The sequence below is a fragment of the Syngnathoides biaculeatus genome, chromosome 3 (assembly GCF_019802595.1).
Source record: "Syngnathoides biaculeatus isolate LvHL_M chromosome 3, ASM1980259v1, whole genome shotgun sequence".
NCBI lineage: Eukaryota > Metazoa > Chordata > Actinopteri > Syngnathiformes > Syngnathidae > Syngnathoides > Syngnathoides biaculeatus.
In genome coordinates, this window is record NC_084642.1 from 15674117 (window position 1) to 15696696 (window position 22580).

Consider the following 22580-nt stretch of genomic DNA (forward strand, 5'->3'; position numbering starts at 1 on the left):
TGTGTCAAAACTGAGATGTGACATCCCAGAACCAAAGTGAAGTCACAACTTGTCTGTCAGTCAGTCGTCTTGTCTGTAAGAAAATCCTGCATGTGTAAAAAAAATGGATGTCGTCATCCTGTGCCGACCCATTTCGCTACTCAAATGCTTCTTTCCTGAGGAATTTGTGTCATATTATGTTGGTCAGTGAACATGGGGCATTACACAATAGGCAAATCCGGGCCCGAAGCACCAAGAGCGACATCAATTTAGTTCTTGAGCCCACAAATTACATTGATGTGGAATAATTTGGTCCATTTTTGCCTTTGGTGCTTCCCTCCCTTCCCGCTCTGTTGTTCTCCCTCCTCCTCATCCTACAACTCGCCCATCATTTGTTTTGTCCTGAATTGACTATCGAATGTGGGTGTGTTTTGTTATGAATGAGCAGTTTTGTGATTAGCCACGTAGCTTGGAGCATGTGGTTTCTTAACACTGAGTTTGTCATCTTTCTTGCAGCCTCGCAGCATTTTGGACCCCAAAGTGCTCGGCTTGCAGTCTGGAGGGTGAGTGGTGGCTCACTTCCTCATCTAATCGCTTCACAATTTCTGGACAGTCCATTTATTTATTTATTAACTCTATGAACAGAGGTAGCAAAATATCGTTTGTTTTCTCTGCCAGGCTGCCCCTATTAGTTAAGGCAGCATGCCCCCTATAATTTGTGAAATAAGGCGAGATAAATACCAAGTATTGGAACAGTCAGGGCAATTCCTTTACTTTTGTTTTAGACTGAAGACGTTTGGAGTTTAAGTTCAGAGAATATGAGCCCATTTATGAGCTATTTCCAGGTTGTTATATCTGCATCAGATACACAACTTGGAAAATTTTGTTTCAACCCACCATTTTTCATGTAGCAAAGAATATCTTGAAGCATGTGACTGTCAAGTGGGTTTTACTGTCCAGGTCTGGTGTGCTGAGAGCAGTCTGTGTGTGTAAAGCAAGCAATTGTGAAGCTGTAAGATGAAGGAAAATGGCTCAAACGATAAATAGTACTGAAGGGCGGCGCTCAGATTACATTTTTGATTCTGATGATTGGATTTTATACGAGTAAAAGGTTTAACTGGGCGGTACGATGGCTCAGCTTGTAAAGCGTTGGCCTAACAGTTCTGAGGACCCGGGTTCAATCCCGGCCCTGCCTGTGTGGAATTTGCATGTTCTAGCCGTGCCTGCGTGGGTTTTCTCAGGCATTCTGGTTTCCTCCCACATCCCAAAAACATGCAACATTAATTGGACACTTTAACTTGCCCCTGGGTGTGATTGTGAGTGGTACTGTTTGTCTCTGTGTGCTCTGTGATTGGCTGGCGACCAGTTCAGGGTGTATCCTGCCTCCTGCCCGTTGACAGCTGGGATAGGCTCCAGCACTCCCCGCGACCCTCGTGAGGAGAAGTGACAAAGAAAATGGATGGATGGATGGATAGAGGTTTAACTGACATGAAAACCAAACCGTGGTGATCCTGGCAAACTTTTAATGACAGGCATAGTAGACCCCGGGACTGGTTACCAGTCAATCGATTCCAAAACCCATCCATCCATTTTCTAAACTGCTTGTGTCACAGGTAAACTGCAGTCTATCCTAGCTGAGTTTGGCTGAGGGTGAGGGGTACACCCAGATTGGTGGCCATCCAATCACAGTGCACAAATATAGACATCAATTTACAGTCACACTCCTGTTTATGGATAATTCAGTATTGAATGAACCAGAACTTGAGATCCAAGCAAGCAAAGAGTGGTAGAACTGTGAGCCAGAAGTGCCACGAACATGCTCTGTTTATAACAAGAAAAACTACCAAAGGTTTCCAAAAACATTACGACTATTTAGCGCACATGACCCCAGCTCACTATTCGGCCATCTGGATCATGCCCTTTGCATAGAGCTGGTGAGAGTCAAGGGACCCCCTGGGTGAAGCAAGGGCCCCGCCCTGCCGCTTGTCACATTGTGCAACTTGGGGGGTCATGTAGCCTGACACGGAGTTCCAACGGCACACAGGGGGAACTTACTGTCGAGGTCATTAGAGAGGCTTTGAGTGGCAGTTGAGGTGATGTAGCCAAGAGTCTTGTGGCAAAGGAACGAGGCTCGTGGGTGGGAGTGAGGGGGGGATGCGGAGTGGGCCGGAGGGGAGTGTGAGGGTTGAGAGAGTTGAGAGGACAGGGAACACCAATATGTCAAAGAGACAGAAACAATCGCCATCTCCCACACAATGAGATACGAGGAATGAATGTCATGTAATGTAACAATCAAATAATGTAACGTACAGTAATTATGACTTCACTACAGTGTACAGTGAAGCTTCTATTTAACGGACTAATAAGGGGAGGGGGTCATCCATTGCATCCAATTGTCCTTTCGCCAAAGGACTTTTTTTTCCTGACCTAAAAACATTCTTCATTCTTACAGTACAAATTATGTACTTCTTTTCATTCCCTAAAAATGCCCAAGATAGATTCTAAATAAATATATTAAAGATTGAAAATGTTTCAAAACTCAATCCAAATTTAACTCGCTGTGCTTGGGGCGGTGGGTGGTTGACAATGACATACTGGTCGAACATTGTTGTGAGGAGTTGAGGGTCCCTTTACTGACCGCTGAGGCTAGTGCCTAGATAATACTGCATCAGAAAATAACATGTTCAAGAGATGTGTACCTGATGTTTTGAACTCTTCTCTAGGAAACAACAGTCATAGATATGAATAGGTACTATATGGTAACGTATATCAATGCATTACCTTTGAAGGGAACATCACGATATCTGCCATGTAGGCACATCTCTTAGCTGCAACTGGTCTTCATACTGTATATCTGTAACAACAGCTGCACTCCCTGGTAATACGTGTCCCAGTCTCTACCACTGATTGTACCACAGCGCCAGTCAACAAAAGCAGCTAAATCTGGAACTAACCGACTTTGTTAAATGTGATTTGAGTGATAACTGGACACGATTTTCTGTCCATTACTTCTGATACCCTTTAAATTGGGTTTAGTTAAATCGAGGTTCTAATCGGTACACCTTCACCTTACATCGCTCCAGTATCAACGGAACTCTGTCGTAAACTGAGGCTCGCCTGTATTGAGCGCAACTGGTCATTTAGCAAAGATGAAATTCAATATTTATGTACATACAGTACATAAGACCAACCAAGCCTCAAAAAATGGCAACCATCACAGAGAAACTAGACTCTTGCTCAGATCCACAATATAATTAATTATTTCCTGAAAATAATCTCCATCCCTTTGGTAAGAACTTGACAACCCATTAGTGGCCGGGCGTGCCATTTGTTCAAGATAAACAATGACGATTAAAATGTGTCACTGCCATTACAATAGTTCATAGCAGAGCATCAACAAATCTGTTTGAACTCTATTAAAATTCAAAACAGCATCATCTAGCATCCAGCATCCTCTTTTAGATGAAGTAAAGTGTGGAGATTTACTACATCTTAAGCAAGTTTCCTGCACTGTATTATAGATGATCTTATGTTATGTGGTTACATCCTCTTACAGTGTTTGTTAGCATTCGGGTTGAGTCTGACATGGTGTCTCCGGGGAATCTCATGTTTACATTTACGCACAAGGACCTTTTTTTAATTGAATTGAGCATAAAATGAAATAAATATATCAGTAAAATTGTTGAAGATCATTCTAAAAATGGTTTGTAAAGATAAAGGCATCATCTCTCAGAGCCTCCTCTATCTGCATTTGGAGTAAATAAATGCCCCAAAGCACGATTCAATGCACCTTGCTGTAAACATCAAGACAGTGCACACTGGTGCAACTATTGTCTGAAATGATACAATGATATTTTTCCCATGTAAATTATTTCAACCTGCAGACATCATATTATGTGTCATGTAGCCGTCCTTCCCCCTCACAAAAATGTGAAATAGTCTTTATATATTAATAAAACCACTAAATGGCAAGCACTTAAAACAAAGATTCAAGGGTGATCGGAGAGTCTTACAGCTGATCAACAATAAGTGGAAAAACCCCTTCACCACAAGTCCCATTCCGATAAAACTGGAGCTATAGTAGAATGCAGCTGAAAGACCACCAGGAACTTCCATTGTTTTCAGACGCGCTGTTTTTAGTTTCCATGCCATCGAAAGCCAGAAATAAAAAACATAAAAATATTTGTCTGGAGCTTAGACAAACTACGGCCGTATTTCAATGGAATGTAATGGAGTCACATACAAAGGTGAGACAGGTGACGACAGGAGGCGTGATCAACGGTATTCGCTGCTCCGCATAAATCAAAAGATCCCCTCAGTAGTAATGGCTCAATGTCTAAGGTTATTATGATATTAATACATTTTAAATCTGTCTGCTTCTGTAGGGCTGGCAGTATTCTTTACGGCATTGACAGCATGCCAGATTTACGCCGCAAGAGGACAGTGCCTCTTGTCCGAGACCTGGTGAGTCATCTACCTCAAAAGGGGTTGGATGTGATTTATGTCAATGCTATCTCAGCGACCTTTCGCTGCGCTACCCTGATGAAAACCTGCACTGTGTGTGTGTGTGTGTGTGTCATCTGAAGGAATGATGCCATACTGGCAACCTGATGACATTTTATAGGTACCTGATCAATACTGAATAAAAGAGGAATAACAAAATGATCATTTCATTCAGATGACAGTATGTAGCCCCCGCAGAGATGTAAAGAAAAATGTCCTGCAGTGATCAAACAAGAAATGAATAGCTGTAAATGAACACATGGCTCCCCAAAGTACTTTCAGATTGTTCATCATACTGTTGTAATCCATAGGTATTGCCAGAATTAATGGTAATGGTCACCTTGCCCATATATAACAGGCTAGAAAGACTACAAAAGGTCCATGGCATCTCTTCGGTTACATGTGGGCACACGCATGTGCAACCTACAAAATACAGCCAAAAGTATTTGCTCACCTGCCTTGACTCACACACTGTATGACTTTAAGTAATGTGCCAATATAAGGCCATATGGTTTAATATGATGCTGGTCCACTCCTTGCAGCTGTCACAACTTCAACTTTTGTGCAGTCTTTTAACAAGGTTTAGGAGTACGTGTCTGGAAAATTTTGCCAATTCTTCCAAGAGCATATTTTTCACACACTGATTTTGAACTTGAAGCTCCTGGCTCACTGTCCCTTGAAATCGACCAAAAGGTTTTTTTATTGGGTTGACGGAACAACTGTGCAGACCAATCAAGTTAATCCATACCAAATTCTCTCATCCATAGCTTTACAAACCTTGCTATGTGGATTGGGGCATAAACATAATGGAACAGGAATGGGTAATCCCCAAACTGTTTGACTTTCTAAAATCTCTTGGTATGGTGAAGCATTCAACGTTCCTTTCTCCGGAGCCCAGAGGCTAATATTTTGGACATTTCCAACTTTGTGGGAACAGTTTGGGGACGGCCTCTTCTTTTGCGCCACTACACAAATCAAAGTTTATGAAGACATGGATCAAAGAGTTTGATGTGATGAATTTGACTGGCATGTACAATCCGATAGAACACTTTCGGATGAATTAGAGCAGAGATTGAGAGGCATGATTTCTCGTCCAAAATTAGTGTGTAAAATTACAAATACGTTTCTTGAACAATGGTAGAAAATCACCATAAATGTACTCCTAGATCTTCTGGAAAAATTTCCCAGATGAGTTTAAACCGCTACGACTGCCAAAGGTGGAACAACGTCATATTAAAAATCTATGGATTAAGAATGGGATGCACTTAAATTCATGTGCGTCAAGGCAGGTGAACAAATACTTTTGGTAATCCAGTGTACGTGCTATATGATTCACGGGATCGCACCTTTGGCCAGTAAATCATAATAACCAACACCTCACAAAAGAAACAAAGAGAACAACTATAAATAAACCCCAACCTAAAAAGGCTGTGCGTCACTCGGACACCTGCGCAAGTGCAATGTACTGTATGTGTTATATGATTACAGAGATCGCAGATCTCGACAGTTACTCATGGTAACAGCCACCTTGCCCTATAGAAATAAACCAAATGACTAGAAATAATCCCCAGAGGTGGATAGAATGTATGTGTAATGTACTGTAATGTAATGATGGCTCCTCTTGCCAGGTCCGGTCAGCTACGGGAAATTTGCTGTACTCCTACGTTGCACAGTATAATGAAGTGACGAAGCCCAAGTGCAAACCTCTATGGACTAGACCACATTCGCTGTGTTAACTGCTTGCTTGGGACTACAGTGCTGCAGCTATCATTAAATAAAAGCATATTAAAATGATATGATACCAAAACAACCAGGACCGATATTTGTATTTCAGTCACTATAAGAAAAGCAGTCCAGCAATTCGGTATTGCGGTATGTGATTAATTACCCAAGAGAGAGTGTTTGACATTGCGTCCCAGAAATGCTCCCCCCATTTGTTTTTATTAGCACATAATGTGTCATAACACACCCGACAGAAATGCTACGTTCCACTTTAGCGGCACACGGTTGCCGCCTCTCAAAACGACAACAACAAACGTGTCTATTTTTGTTTGTCCGTGACTGTCTCTTGTGAATGTACTGTATGTTTCTCATCGTGTACTTTAGCTATAGCCATTTATGAAAATAAAGAAATGAGTAAATACATGATAAATACTTATTTTAACAATTACTGATACCTTTTTTCAGTAAAGTATTTGAATGTTTTTTTTATAAACTATGAATGCTGATAAATGATTATATATCACAGTGAACAACATAAGTTGATGCTGTATTTGTCCATGTCTCTCATTAAATTAATCACCAACATTGTCTTGGTAAGTATGGGTTGTTGTCTTATTTTTTAAAATATTTTTTAAAAACGTTTGGGGTTTTGCGTGTATATTTTTCCATTCCTACATAGACCCATCACAGCTATGGGTGATATTTTTCAGTGAGTTGTCAGATTTCAGCTTTTTTTGTGAATTCTTCTGTGACTTTTTTTTTTATTGACTTTAACTCGAAATGCTGACAACTCAACCCAAAAATATATAAACTGGAGAGACTTCATTGACTTTTGATTTAACGGTGTGAGGCTTTTAAATCATGTAAAAGTGACACTCGACAAGCCTTTTACACGTGGGATGAAGTCAGCAAAACGATTGGTGCCCGTCGTCCCCTGTCATGCCGCTCCTTTGTCACTGCCCCCCCCCCCCCGCCTCCCATTTGCTGTATGATTGCTTCAGGGCAGCAGCAGCAGCAGCAGCGTTCACCCGCATAACGGAAGGAAGACGCAGAATGAAAAAAAAAAGAAAGATAACAATGGAAATTGATTCAAAAAGCATCGATATCGCCACCGATCAGATCCGTATCAGGATGTCGTATTGCCTGCAGCAACCTCAGCAGTTCCAGTGCATGTTGATTAAAAAAGAAAGAAACCAAAAACTTACATCAACACTCGCAGTTCATGTAGAGGTTCCCTCCGCCATCCTCCATCGTCATCTGTAGATCTTTACCATAACCGAGCTGCGCACACAAGAGGCTGGTGGTAAAGACACGTCCGCTATTGTCAGTGTCTGTAGCGTTTGTGTCACCTGATTTCCTCCACAATGAGTTGAAAGATTCAGTGGATATATATATATATATACTTTTTGTTTCTTTGAAATACATCATTTCCATATGGGTGTGTGTGTGTAGCACAGCTGGCTTCACCCATACAACATCAGTGTGTCCGTCTGTATGTATTTCTACGTGTACGTATATCAAATGACGATGCAGAGCATACAGCAGAACATAGTAAAAAGCTTCATCTGACAGCTAGCTAAAGAAAAGTCAAGCATGACTGCAATGGAGTAACATTTTAGTGCATGAATGGATTAAAGACAAACACACAAAAAAAAAAAATAATAATGCAATGAGGTTTATAATCTCTGATGGCTAGTAATCTAAGAGCGCTAAATCATAATCAGCAGTCCTGCATGGCAGTTAAAACACTTGTAAGATCACTCTGAAAAAGACAACTACTTTGCTGTTAGTGCTTTCAGTCCTAATTGACTTCCTGCAACTTGTCTAATTCTTTTTGTGTGTCTCTCTCATTCTCACTTGGTGGCTTCCTGGAAACCACAGGCTCTGGTAAGATTCCTTTTTGTCTCTGCTCAAGATGAGCAATCGAGTGGGACCACTAAACATGAAACACAATCTGTTTCAGGATGATGGAACAGATTGTTTTTAGATTTCTTTTTTTTTTTTTTTTGTCCAATGAGGAAAAATAGTTCCACAATTTTCCAGTGCCTCGATCATCAGCATTAAAGGATTATTAACTGCAAGTTACAGGCAGATTTTACAAATGACATTTTCACATTCTTACCTGACATACAAGTATGACAATATGTTAAGCACTGGTAGCAGACATAAAAATATGTAAAAACTGCAAATAAAGGTTCAACAAATACGCAAAGTGAATGCAATTTGGGTCATTAATCACCATGTGGACCACTGAAAAAAAGCAAAAGAACAAAATGTTACCTCATTTTTTTATAAATTACAATCTGTGACTTACACCTTCCTACTACTAAAAAATCAAATCAAATAAAACAAAAAAATGCTGATGTTGGGTATGACAATGTATATTAGCCTTCTTTTCTTTTGTATTAACACCAATTGGGTTTGCCGCACAGCAAGCCATGCGGCCAAACCCGACCGACCTGTTGTAGAGTGTCAAGGGTTCTGCTACTAGTGGATGATAGTCAGTCACTTGTTTTGTGGTGATCAAGATTTTAATTTCAAGTAAACAGCATGGCGACGTCACAGATGTAACGGCCAATTTAAAAAAATGCCTCGCCTTAACATGCGCTGTCATTTTGTCCTGTAGTTATGTTTGGCTCCGTTATGCATTGTTTCGCGGGCCTTTAAAAATAAATGAAAGCAAAAGATTGCCTAGAGTAAATCCTTTGATTTCATTTCATTTCATGTTACAGTATCCATTCTGACATCTCCCACAATACACTAACATTTCACATGTTTTGGAACAATGTCTAATATGCGAGTGTGTATGTTTCTCATTCCAAATTGTGTAAACATTGGATTTTAGAGGGAAAATAGCATAGCCACAACAAGCTGAAGACTAAGAATAACACTCACCTAGACCTCAATAACAGTGAAATACGGTTTTGTGAAATATCCATTATGTCTCAACTTGTTGTGTGCGACTTTAGAAAGGCTTTCTAAAACATTTTGATAGATTTTGAAATTGTATGACTTCATAGGACCCGGGCTTTAGATTTTAGAGCAGGTAATACCACAGTATCGCTAAAAAACACACAGAAAAAGCAAAAGGACGTGAGACAGCCACACTGTCTGGATTCAAAGCCAGTGTTTTGCAGCCTGATAGGTGTATTTTTGAATTGTTCTTTGCATTGCATGAGATTAGAAGTGTGGGATGGAAGCTCCCAATGTATTCACAACCAATATCGTGCTCTGCTTTGATGTTTTAGACGCCAATAAAACTCTTATCCCTAAATGATAAAATATTGTTGTTGGAAAAACAGTAACCACTATCTTTTCTTCACTAAGTTCCAAGCTGGAGTTGTGCATGGACACCATTTTTTTTTTACTCACTTGTGCAAATCCATTGTCTGGCTATCAAAAATTGCAGAAAACCTCTCAAAAATAGGTCATTGGACTTCTCTCTTCTCATCACCGTGCATGTTGTTCTACTTCTACTCTTAGACCCTCACTGCTCGAAAGGCAGGCATCTCGTTCGCTCTGGTGAACCGCTCCACTCTAAATAACGAGGACTTGGTGAGTACCCAGCATGCACCCTTGACCGTTATTGTTTGGTTACAGCTGAGATCTTTGTAGATCAGATGTGGCCCCCCTGGGAGAGGGGAAGTCACTGGAGGTGATTATTTTAGAAAAAAAGCTTCTTCTTTTTTTTTTTTTTTTTTACAGATGGCCTGTTTAGCACAGCAACTGTGGTTCAGTATGCATGATGATGTTGGCAGCAACACAGGGGTTTTATACTGGCCTACTTTCTTTGGCTGCAATTTTGGTTCAACATCTATAATTCTATAAACTACTCTATTAACATGGCCTTTTTGGCGAGATGGTGTTTAAATTAGAAAACACACAAAAAACAAAGAAAGAACGAAAGCCCATGTCAGATTCTAAACATTGGCTACTCCCAACAAATTATTATCCCCGCAGTTTTATCAGAACTGGACAATAAGTCTCTTGATTTACATCAACAACACATTCTGGAAGCTTGTAGAACTAGCGCAATGTATGTATTTCCTCCAATCGTGGCTCTCCTTTTCATGCACGCTGCACCACAATAAAGAAAATTATACGCCTTTCTTAAATAAATGTCTTCCTTTTCTGAATAGGAGACAGACGTGGTTACCTCGGTTTACAGACAACATAATGTGCACAAAAACAAGTATTTTAGTGTTAAGCCAATTTGAACTCTGTTAAGAAGCAAAACAGCAACTTCAGTGACGGTGTGAGATCTGACACAATATTGAAAACCAAGTCACAGTTTACAAAAAACTCTATGATTGCTCCACAATGTTTTGCGCATCCATATTTGTATTCAGTCAAGTTATGCAACTTTATAGAGATACAAAATTTGCACCTCAATTATTGTCATTTTTTGCAATTTTTTTATTATAGCAAATCAAAGCAAATTTATTTGTATAGCGCATATTCATACACAAAGTAACTCAATGTGCTTTACATGATTAAAGGCATTTGAAAACAAAGAGATAAAACATTTAAAATGGCATAAAAACAATAAAAATGACAAACAAAAAAATAAAAAAAAAACAATTATAACCGCATACAGTGCAAGTAATATGATCAAAAAGTGGATATATTCTAAAAAGCATGAGAAAAAAAAGAGTTTTCAACCTGGATTTAAAAACATTCACACTTGGGGCTGACCTCACCTCTGTTGGCCACTTATTCCATTTGTGTGCGGCATAATAGCTAAATGCTGCTTCACCATGTTTGCTTTGGACTCTGCGCTTCACGATTTGACCTCAGTCAGTCGATGTCAGAGCTCGACTGGGTTTGTAATCCGTAAGCATCTCTTTCATGTATTCAGGGTCTAAATCATTCAGTGATTTATAGACCAGTAGCAGAACTTTAAAATCTATTCTAAAGATGACTGGAAGTCAGTGCTACGACGAGGATTGGAGTTATATGCTCGGACCTCTTTGTTTTGGACACGAGCTGCAGCATTCTGAATGAGCTGCAGCTGTTTAATACTCTTTTTTGGGAGTCTAGTAAGAAGACCATTACAGTAGTCAAGTCTACTTGAGATAAAAGCATGGATGAGCTTTTCCTGGTCTGCTTGACATGTACAAGATTTCACTCTCGATATGTTCTTCAGATGGTAGAAGGCAGTTTTTTTTGATTGATTTGATATGATTGTTGAAAGTCAGGCCGGAATCAATCAGAACACTAAGGTTTCGGACTTGGTCTTTGGTCTTTAAAGATAGAGAGTCCAGGTGTTTACTAACAGCAATTCTCTTTTCTTTATTGCCCAAAAAAATTGCCTCAGGTTTGTTGTGATTTAGTTGGAGAACATTTTGGCTCATCCAGTTATTTATCTGATTTAGACAGTGGAACAATACCTCAATAAACTGTAGTCATCTGGAGACACTGCTAAATATAACTGTTATTGTAGTCCTGCTTACTTTGTTTTCTACTTATTGATTGATTGGTGCCTAATAGATTTGACATGTACTACTTTTTTAGACCCGTCACCTGTTATTTTTTTTTTTTACTTGTGACTTTCTCACTTGGCTTTATAAAACAACCCATCTGGCACATTACATACACAAATACTTTGTACATGTTTCTGTCGAATATTACAATGTCCTCCTGCCACGTCAAATTTGACAATATCCAGTAATTATTAAGAAAGACCAAGTAGCCATGGAAGCTAATAGAGGACAGGGAGAGGGTAAAAGGGTTAGGTAAAATGGTAAAATCAATAAGAAGAGACACTTTTGTGGTGACCTCCAAAGCTGTCTCTGTATTAATTGATTGCTGTTCGTTTCTCCAAGTGTGGGAGGTGGATTTACAGCAGGCAGGCGTGAGAGCCCTCTCTCGGTAAACAACAGGGCATACTAGTTTTAACTTGGGCCACGTGAGGACTGAACTCCATGCATTATATACGGTACTGTTTCTAAAGATAGACATGAAGTATGTTGACTTATCTCCTGATGCCGAAGGTTTATTGCCATCTGCCCCGTACAAGTATTTTAATGTAAGCCCTCCATGTGTGGAAATTTGTAGAATGGTAAAAGCTGACATACAGTATAATGTAGCATGTCAATATGGGGACACGAAGTTAGCTATTAACATCTCGTGCATCAGTAATTGTGCTTTCATGCTAAAACCCATCTTTTCCTAACATGTTGGTGTGCTGGCAAACAGCTTATCAAATATATAATCAAAGATAGCAAAATGCATAAAAAAGTGTTAAGAAAAGGAATTTACATCCCCTCTATTTTGGAATGAGAACTGATTTGAACTAGAACTAGAACTGGAATTTGCTCTATAGTCAACCACAGTTATGCTAATATCTATCAAGATAGCAACAACCTGAGCACGGAAAGCACTATGGCAAATCGATTTTTCAATTTTTCATTTCATTTTTGTATGATGCCCCAGTGATTGGTACTATTTTTCTCGAGATTTGACCAAATGCTAAAATGGATATTTATTAAGACTAACTGTCGATCAGTCTAACTAAGTTTTTAATGTGGAGTGACAGAAAAATCAAAAAGAGAGAGGAGTGAAAAGGAAACTAAAGGAAAAGAAAACACCAAAAGACAAGACACTAGGTGGAAAAAAAAGATGAGTGAAGTAACTCATTGTACCCCCAGCATAATGACACATTAGAATCGAGTGTTGTAAGGGCCAGTGATGCTATTCCCTGTGAGGAAAGGTCGGGACAAGATAGGACAAGATTGGACAGGACAGGGGCAGAAAAGGACGCACGTAAGACAGAGTTGGTGGACCTGAAATTTGCAGTTATAAATTATTTGCAACAATGAGTGAGATGCTCCATACCCTCCAAGGGATGTGTATCTGCGCACACATGCAAGTAAGTGAATTGACACGGTTTTGTATGCACAATAATTATTGGAAGTGTCCTCTAATCACTGTGCCTGCTATCTTGCGTCATGTTACTCAAACAGTTAAGCTAACATACTTGTATCCCAAGAGAGCAATCTGAGTAGAAAAAGTATGAATGATAAGGATTTCACATAAGCTACTGTTAAATGAGAATTGTAAACATACCAAGAGCTTCTATTGTATTACTGTATTTACCAAAATAGCAGTCTGTGTACAAAAAACATGAAGGGAGACCAAGATTTTACATCTTGGCTGATAGTTGGGTAACAGTACTATTTCCAATGGAAAGCCATTTTATGTTGATATCTTAAACTGCTCACATATAATGTAGCAACATAACTCAAGTACAAAAAGCACTTGTCCTGTACAATGTAATGACAACTGAAGAAATGCTTACAGGGTAACTCTTGGCATGCTATCATACAATATAGCGAGACAGAAATAAGAACAACAAAGTCATATGACGGATTAACAATGATTTTACAATGTATTCTGTAGTTGCGTACTATTCGTACAAAAGAGAACTGCTAATATGCTCACAAGCTAACAGTTGGCTTGCTAACATCCATCCATCCATCCCTCCATTTTCTTAGCCGCTTATCCTCACAAGCGTTGCGGGAAGTGCTGGAGCCTATCCCAGCTGTCAACGGGCAGGAGGTGGGGTACACCCTGAACTGGTTGCCAGCCAATTGCAGGGCACATGGAAACAAAGAGCCACACTCACAATCACACCTAGGGGCAATTTAGAGTGTCCAATGAATGTTGCTGTCATGGCCCTGCCGGTCCCCGAGGCGGCACACACCTACCGCAAACAGCGGAGGCGCACACCTGCACCTCGTCTCTAGTAATTACATCCCAGTTACACAGAACCACACGTACGGTCTGGCCTTTCCCAGATCGTTGCTTCATGCCTCCTTCCCGCACTCTCGTAATCCCCTTCCTGATCTCCCGTGTACCGACTCCTGCCAGCCCACTGACCTGCCTCTTACGCCTGACGTTCTTGTTACTGCTGCTCCCGTTGACTGCCTGTCTGATCCCCGACACTGCACTGAATATATACGTTTCCCGAACTGCCTCTACATCTCTCGAGTCGTGGATTTAGGTCCAAGCCTGTTTTCTGTTCGTGACAGTTGCATATTTTTGGGATGTGGGAGGAAACTGGAGTGCCCGGAGAAATCCTACGCAAGCATGGGGTGAACATGCAAATTCCACACAGGCGGGTCAAGAATCGAACCCGGGACCTCAGAACTGTGAGGCCAACACTTTCCAGCTGATCCACCGTGCCGGCTGCTAACATACAGCATGGAAAAATGTACTAGAAGTAAAGAAGACAATAAAACCTAATTAAGGCACGGCTTTTGATAGCGTTTAGGTCATTATTTCACAGTATACGCTGGCGGCGTATGAGATTGAAAGATTTTAAAAGATGGACAATCGGGACAGTGGGGAACTGCCCTACTGTTTATTAGTGAAGCTGGGTTGCTCCCTCTTTAGAATTTGATATTGTGCATCCTTGTAAACAAGAGACCTAAACAGGCAGCTGTCAAGAAGTCTTTTCAGATTGAGGGGCAAACAAAGAGCTGCGTATGTTTGTGGTGGAGTTCCCAGCAAGACTGCAGATTGTGTGGTCATGGTAAGTAGGCCGAGCAGATGTCAGAGTTTTATCTGCTGCATTAAGTCCAGGAGAGTGCTTCCCTGTGAGGACTGGAAGAGGGGGCTGGAGGCCGGGTGGGGGGAGGAAGAGCTCCGTATAAACAATCATATGATGTTAGGGAGTGGAGTCAGAGAAAAGAGGATGATGAAAGAAGAGTGGAAGGGAAGGAATGCAGAGAGTGATTCGTCATTGCCGTCCTGCGGCGTTGACGAGACCAATCAGGCGTCCACGTTGAACAAACTGCCTCTCACCTCCTGAGTAGGGATGTCTCTCCATCTTACACATACAATACTCACTGGTGTCTACCACTCTTCTTTGCCTGATAAAGTTTCAACTCGGCTGACGTATAAGACATCTGAATTATATTTCCAGTTGATGTCCTTTTTAGGGCAGAATAGAACATTGTGTGCAGGCCAGCTAATTGCAAGCTTTTCAGTTGTCTTGTCAACATTAATACTAATACTAACATGGGTTGTGTTTATCGGTCAAGAATACAGTGCATGTACACCTAACACTCGCAAACTTGAAGCATTATGACGATAAGGATCTTGTCACCTAAGTGGTCTAAGATGAATTTCTAATGAAAAAAAAATACCAAAATAATAATTGCTTATTTATCAGTCACTAAATGAAATGACACTGCTCTATATCTTCATAATTTGTTTTATTTGAGAAGCTGCACCAGCAAAATACATGACTGTGAGCTTCAGCGAATTACAAGAGTGGAATTATGTGAGTGTCACAGCTTCGAGAAAACCACCACAATCAGAAGCATCCAGGTGATCAGCTACAACTGCCAGGTTCTTTGGGCCAATCAACTTCTGACCCCGAGCAAACCGAGGAAGCATTTCAACTGGGCCAAGGAAAATAAGGGTTGGACCAAGTCCAAGGCAGGTCAAGACCAAGTCAAGACAAACACTTTGAGAAGTTGAGACCAAGTTTCAACCAAATCTAGGCAATATGAGGAAGGGTCAAGAATAAGTCATAAACAAGTCAAGACCAGGTAAATACCAAAACCAAAATGATGTGAGATTAATATAACACGACAGCTGAGGCAGGTTGAGACCTGGGCTAGACCAAGTATTTGAGGACATTAGACCAAGTGAAGACCTAGACCAAAGCAATGTTATATCAAGTCAAGAACAAGGGAAGTCAAAACTAAGTCAAATCTGGTAAGGCTTGCATGATACAGTTGGTAGAAATCAATAAAATGTGAACTATAATATTTGAGATAACATTTTTGTTTTTGAGAACAAAACTCTAGTCTCTAATGTGTTATTCAAAGACAGTGAGTTAAATAGAATCAATTCACAGTCCTACTACTACTTCAGACCACTCTTTCAATCTGCAATACAAGTAGAAACCCCTGTGACTGACTTGAATACCCTTTTGGGTTTTGGGAGTGGGTGTTTGGACAGAGCGGCAGACAACAGACAACGGGGTGAAGTGGAAGGGTCAAATGGGATGCAAGATTTTGACTGTTGCTTCGTTGCTCTCAGATAGACATGGCGGTTGTCAAACACTTGTGTCATTGTCTTGCACCACACAGCCAGGGTTACCTCACAGGGTTACTCACACCAGTGCGCTTCACACTTCTACTTGCTAGTGTGATAGGCACCATTGGGAGAGAGGCGGAAAGGAATTGATTGATATGAGACACTGCCAAAAGAAGCCATGTATAATTTCTTCTTTCTTTTCAATTCGCAGTCAAAAATCAAATGTATCAATGTTTTATATATTGTTTTTCAAAAAAAAATTTTGTTTCACATATTGATTTTAGGCTCTGATCAAAAACACAAAATGGAAAAATGGGCCACATGACTGAATTTGATTTTAATATTAGAAAAGTATTAGAAATTAATATTATTATTCAGGTTTATTGCATTCAGGACATTTAGTAACAAGCAATTGTAAAAGATAAGTTATCTTGTCAATCAATCTGGACCAGGTCTATGATTCATCAAATGCTACATCAGCCATATTATATTCAAGGCAAGTGTCTTGATCACTTTTGTGTCTTTGAAGGACTAAGATTGATCCACTGTTTGACTCGTAAAATATGCTGTTCCTGCTATTTGTCTGTCCCATAAGCATTGTTTAGAATTCATTCAAACCCACCAAATGTGGAATCATCAACTTTGGGAAAATCAAAACAACATCATCGTTTTTCATTCTGCTTTCAACAACTGTGCATTTGTACGTGAGGCATTGTGTGCATGAGTCTCGGATGACTAAATGTGGCGTGAGAAAAGCTAACGTATCTTTACGGTTGCTGCCAAAGTTACGAGTCACTTACACAGAAACAATTGAATGTTAAAATCAAGCTCAGTCCTGTAGGCCACTTCTAACTTTCTTATTTTTCCATTTGAGCAAAAAATACAGCAATGGAAAATCAGTCTTTTTTTGTTTTTATTATAGGTTTTCAAAAAAAGTCACTTTTTACATTTTTGGAGTTTTGATCACCAACCAAAAATGGAAGAAAAAAATGATACTCTGATTAAAAAGCCTCAAAACATGGACATAAATAATGGCAAGGGTCAACAATTGCGGGATAAAATCTTGTTAGCTCGTATATTAGAGGCAGTGAACAAATCTTAAGACATCTGTTGCATCTCGTCACTCTTAGATTAAAAAGGAAAATCTCTCACTCTCCTTTAGCATTTCATTAAAGGTCCTCGGGATGCATGACGCAAATTCTCTGCGTTTAACTGAGCCTTCCTGTCATGTCATCTGGCATCATTTAATCATCTGGTGGTCCGAGTGGGTAGTGCCAAGCTGCTCTAAGGTTCTTTAACGAATAGGGGGCGCTAATATAAGCAGAGATTTATTTATCGTCCACGGATCCTGTCTTTCTGCCGCTCTCACTCCATCTCAATCTGGCTCATTCCCATCCTTAAAACCTTCTTTATGGTGCACATCGATTCTTCCTTCAGGAATTGGCAGGGCCCGCTCATTGTTGATAGCTGCACCGCTGCAGTAAAGCATTCTATTTGAGGAGGTTTCTGTCAAGACGGGCTTGTCAACTCCCGTATTTGGTGCAGCGGGGGCTTTCGCCCACCAACCGGTTGATTGGAACAAAGCCTTGAGGGCTAGGGATGTTGTTACTCTGACTTTAATGAGATGTAAGCGTGATTTACTTTCATATGACCAGACCTTTCCAATACCGTAGTTATTAGAGGGTAATCAGAAAGGGATCAGCAAAACTTGCACTGAGTAATGACTCAGATCATGCAATCTGATGTTTGATACGTGCCATGTCCTCTTAAATCTCTTGAACTTTCTGAGAAGTTCATTGTAATTAGTACTATTTCCAAAGAAATTCATAACACGATTCTCTGTTACATGGGTAGTTTTTTATGTAAACTTATCAGGCAGTAGAGTCCCACAGTATGTTGTTACGTGTCAAAAGCAGTTTTAGTTAAGACTGGGTCATAACTGTATTAGCAATTATTTTGTGTTGAAGTGTTATTAAACATTGCATATTTGCATTCTTTTAATTTTTTCCATTTTATATTTGCATCGCTAGTGAAAGCTTTACACGACTCTAACTAGAACCGCAATACAATATTTTATTACAATAAGAGGAAGACTATTTGATGCAATTTCTTCTGGCAACATACTTGCCAGAAATGGTAGATAAGCCACACTTAATGCTATGTTTGGCATGAAAATGCTACATGCTACAAAGGAAAAATTGGCTCACTTGAAGAGCAACAAAAAAAGCATACAAGATAATATTTGTAAAACAGAAATTGAAATGCAGATAGAACACAGGAATCAAGTCATAACTCTATAAGAGTTAAATTGAAATTGCAAGACACTAATTCAAAATACTAGCTACAATATATTTGTAATTAGTCAATTTCATGAAGTTTTTTTCCCCCACTTTTAAAGTGGTAAGATGGTCGAAATGTTACGAGAATTAAAATGTAATATGGAGAGAACAAACCCATAATATTATCAGAATAATTGTTTCACTTTCTCTTGCAAATATTTTCTGTAGTAGTATTCCAATAATATTTTCTCACGTTACATGTTTTTTTCCTTTTCATTTCAGTATAACTATATAACACTATATTTTACAGTATTATTTGGGTTGCGATATTTGTCCTTTTAATAACCTAAACTTGTCAGACCTTTTTTGTGCAGAATCTTTAGAAATTGTTATGACAATGGGATCAATGTATTAGTTGCACCGTGTTCCTCACAGTGGTTTTATATGTTTTTTCCAGAAACTTCATGTCTTCAAGAAGACCCTCCAAGCCTTAATCTACCCAATTTCTTCCACCACGCCGCACAACTTTGAGGTGTGGACGGCTACTGCGCCCACTTACTGCCATGAATGTGAGGGGCTCCTGTGGGGCATCGCCCGCCAAGGCATGCGCTGCTCTGAGTGTGGCGTCAAATGCCACGAGAAGTGCCAAGACCTGCTCAACGCAGACTGCTTGCAGAGTAAGTCTGAAAGTAGAATCGAACTGATACACACTTCATTTTAAAATGCAATTAATCAACCATTAATTGAAAATATGCAGTTTCCAAAAGTACAAAAGCAACAATTATAGTTCATTTGCAATGCTCGCCCCGGCAAAAGCACTCATTATCAAATCAGTATTTTAATCAGTGTTGTCCCTTGTGAAACAGTCTCAGCGAATAGAAAAAATGCCAAAGGATGCTTGAGGCAGTCCACGAACACTTAAGTGGATTAACTACAGAGAAACACAATTTTTTGTAACAGAATTATACTAGCATCGCAGTGGTTTTGCAATTCAGACTATGATTCATCCTTATCAACTTGATAAGGTTGAATAGCAGTTGAATGCAGGATCCCTTTTGCAGATACATGATGATATAAGGTCCTCTTCCCCGTGCCACGGACCACTAGTTGTCTGTGGGCCATTTGGTACCTGAAAGCTCGTAAATACTTGAAGAAAAAATGTGACTGTTGATCATCAGAGTATGAAAGAAGCTGTATTTTGAAAATGAGATGTGCCTATGTACCAATGTCATATCGCTCACATTGGTCACACGATAGTGTAAAAAAAAATTACACCCGCAAGCTAGCTAAAATGAGTTAAAAATAAAAGTCTTTAAAGAGCTTCTTCTGAAAAGGAGCAATGTCAAAGAACGGCTGACAACTTCAAAGAAAGAAATCTGGTTTCATTTGAGAGACAATATCTGTAATCCTACTTAAAATGTGGGTACTGTACATCGCTACAGGTGATTCTCACGCACCACCGGTGCCTCCTCTGCATAATATGTGTTGACATGCTTGCAAATGCGGCAATGAATCCTTGAAACCTGCTGGCATCAAAATCCAAATCTTCCTTCATACGTACCAAAGCAGAATATTTAGTGTGTAAAAAAAGCACAGAATTCTTTCCATTTCCAAAATCCTATCTTTGTGCAGCAATAGTGACCAAAACAAAATTACAGCGTAGACTGGACAAAGGTAACACTGTTGGTCATTGTCTCCCATACTCCCAAGATGGGACCTATTTTACCAAGTACACTACTACCACTAATTCCAACAAGTAAATCATAAACTAAGATGCCATGTCAAAATAAGTGGTTCAAAAAAGTTATGGTCCGCTGCTCTGAATAGGGTTAATATTCTGCGTCCTATTCCACATAAATGTTATTCCCACTACTTTTCTAGGGGCAGTGGAAAAGAGCTCCAAGCACGGGGCAGAGGATAAGACCCAGAACATAATCATGGCCATGAAGGAGCGAATGAAGATCCGGGAGAAGAACCGGCCCGAGGTGTTTGAGGTGATCCAGGAGATGTTCGACATCTCCAAGGAGGACTTTGCCAGCCATCTCAAGACAGCCAAGCAGGCAGTGCTGGACGGAACCTCCAAATGGTCTGCTAAAATCAGTATCACCGGTAAGGCTGGTGCACTACACTTTGGAGTTAGATTGAATATTGAACTAGGGTTGTTAATTCCCAAAATCCTTTCGGGCATTGTTTAGATTGTCGTTGTCAACTGCTCACATGGACAACAATTAAAATAAAATCCAATAAAACAATACAGAGCTGTTTCAATAGTCTTGAGATTACGGTCAAAAACCTTCACATAAATCTTTCCAAGTCTTTTGCAAGACCACACAACAAGCTCCAAGAACTTTGCTGTACTTGTTGCGAACTTTAAGAACTGACTTGTCAAATTTCGACACTAAACCCAAACCAGTAATTAACAGTTGAAATATACCTTAAAAGGTAGTGATGGTCAACATCTTCGATTTACAGGATAAGAGGTTTTATTGCAGCTTACAGATTGTATTTTAGTCTGTCCACGGTGTTTACAGTGTGATTGGAATAACTGACTATGGTGTGTTAAAATAAACTGAATAACCCTCACAACCTTTATATCATTAATTGAACAGGGAACACTGCATGTGACATTCTAAAACTATCAATGTGTCTCGCCATTTTTATCTCCTTATTTTTATCGATACAACTTGTTCTCATTAAGATCACGGCCGAGCTGGGGAAATTTGTAATTACATATTTTTTTTATTTTCCAATTAATTGAGGTTCACAGCAGAGTTCTGTTCATTCAAACACAACAAAACCCAAATTTGATCGTAAGTCAGAACTTTCCGTAGTTTATCTCCAACCCATCCGAATACAGCTGTAAAGTCATAAATTTAGCTAAAATTTGCATGAAAAAAAATGTTCTAGGCCATTAACATAAAAGTAATGAAAAAATACGTCCAGTAAGTACAGCTATAACGGGGTGTGCTTTCTTTTACAGCATGATAATGTAATCTTATGCAATTGAGTGAAATGTCTTGAAATGTTTTATTTCAGTATGTTTATAAAACAGAAAACTCCTTGTTAAAAAAAAAAAAATGCAGCGCCTGCATTTCTCTTACAAACACAAACCTTTACTGTGGAAGCTAAACAATCCAGAGAAAATGTAGAATGTATTCCAATTGTTTTGGCTTGGAATAGAAGTTCACATGGAAGAAGTTGATTTGATTCTCGTGAAACAGATATGAAGCAGATCTCAGAAAAAGCAGTTGAACTGTTCAAAATTTAAAATTGTTTGAAGATTTCCCCGTGAATTACTGAACCAATATTAAATTGTGTAAGAACTTATTCACATTTCTGTTACTTTGAACTGACCGTGTAGTATTCCCTTCTAACATTTTTGAGCGTGTACAGTAAATGTTTCAGTCATTCATTTTTTTCTCCATTTTTTTTTATAAAAAAATAATAAATATGTTTGTTCATGTTTGGATTTGGAATACGATGTTCTCAATGCAGCAATGTGTATGGAAACAAACAGCTTCATAAGGATTTTCTCCCTTCTTTTCCAACACAATGCTGTCATTTTGAACGCGACTGTCAAGCCAATGAAAACATGAGAGACGCGGTCGCCCTGCTTCTGGCAAATGTTAAACAACCTTCAAATAAAAAATCCTCCCGAGGTACTGATGCGCAAGATTTTTGTAGAGTTCAATCGTAGGTTAATCCCACAACTGGATATGCTCACACAGGTTTGTGTGGTAGCTCTGAAAATGAGCCCACCAGTGTGCTGCTTGAGATGCCAATCAAAATGTCAAGTGCCCGAGTGGAATTTGACAAGACAGCTCAAGTGTACCTTCATTTTAATTTTTTTTTTCCACGCATACATTTTGGGATTGCTCTCTCTCTCTCGCTCTCTCTGTCTCTCTATCGATTTCACGGGTTATTTCTTGCTTAATACAACCTAACATTTTCTGGTGGTTGTTAAGGGAAATTGATGATCCATCCCTCGTCGTGAACTTTATCGTCTTTCCCAGAGTTTCTAGTAAAAGGGAGCAATGAAAATAT

General features: G+C 39.6%; 1 protein-coding gene across 1 annotated transcript in view; it reads left to right on the forward strand.

Annotated features, from left to right (window-relative positions):
* LOC133497496 (protein unc-13 homolog C) overlaps window positions 1-22580 on the forward strand; it is a 137157-nt gene that overhangs the window by 19213 nt on the left and 95364 nt on the right. Inside the window, exons 2-8 of the mRNA XM_061813390.1 lie at window positions 496-542; window positions 4178-4260; window positions 4365-4443; window positions 8086-8091; window positions 9688-9759; window positions 18994-19213; window positions 20418-20645. Coding sequence (XP_061669374.1) covers window positions 496-542; window positions 4178-4260; window positions 4365-4443; window positions 8086-8091; window positions 9688-9759; window positions 18994-19213; window positions 20418-20645 — 735 coding nt within the window. The remainder of the gene's footprint in view (window positions 1-495; window positions 543-4177; window positions 4261-4364; window positions 4444-8085; window positions 8092-9687; window positions 9760-18993; window positions 19214-20417; window positions 20646-22580) is intronic.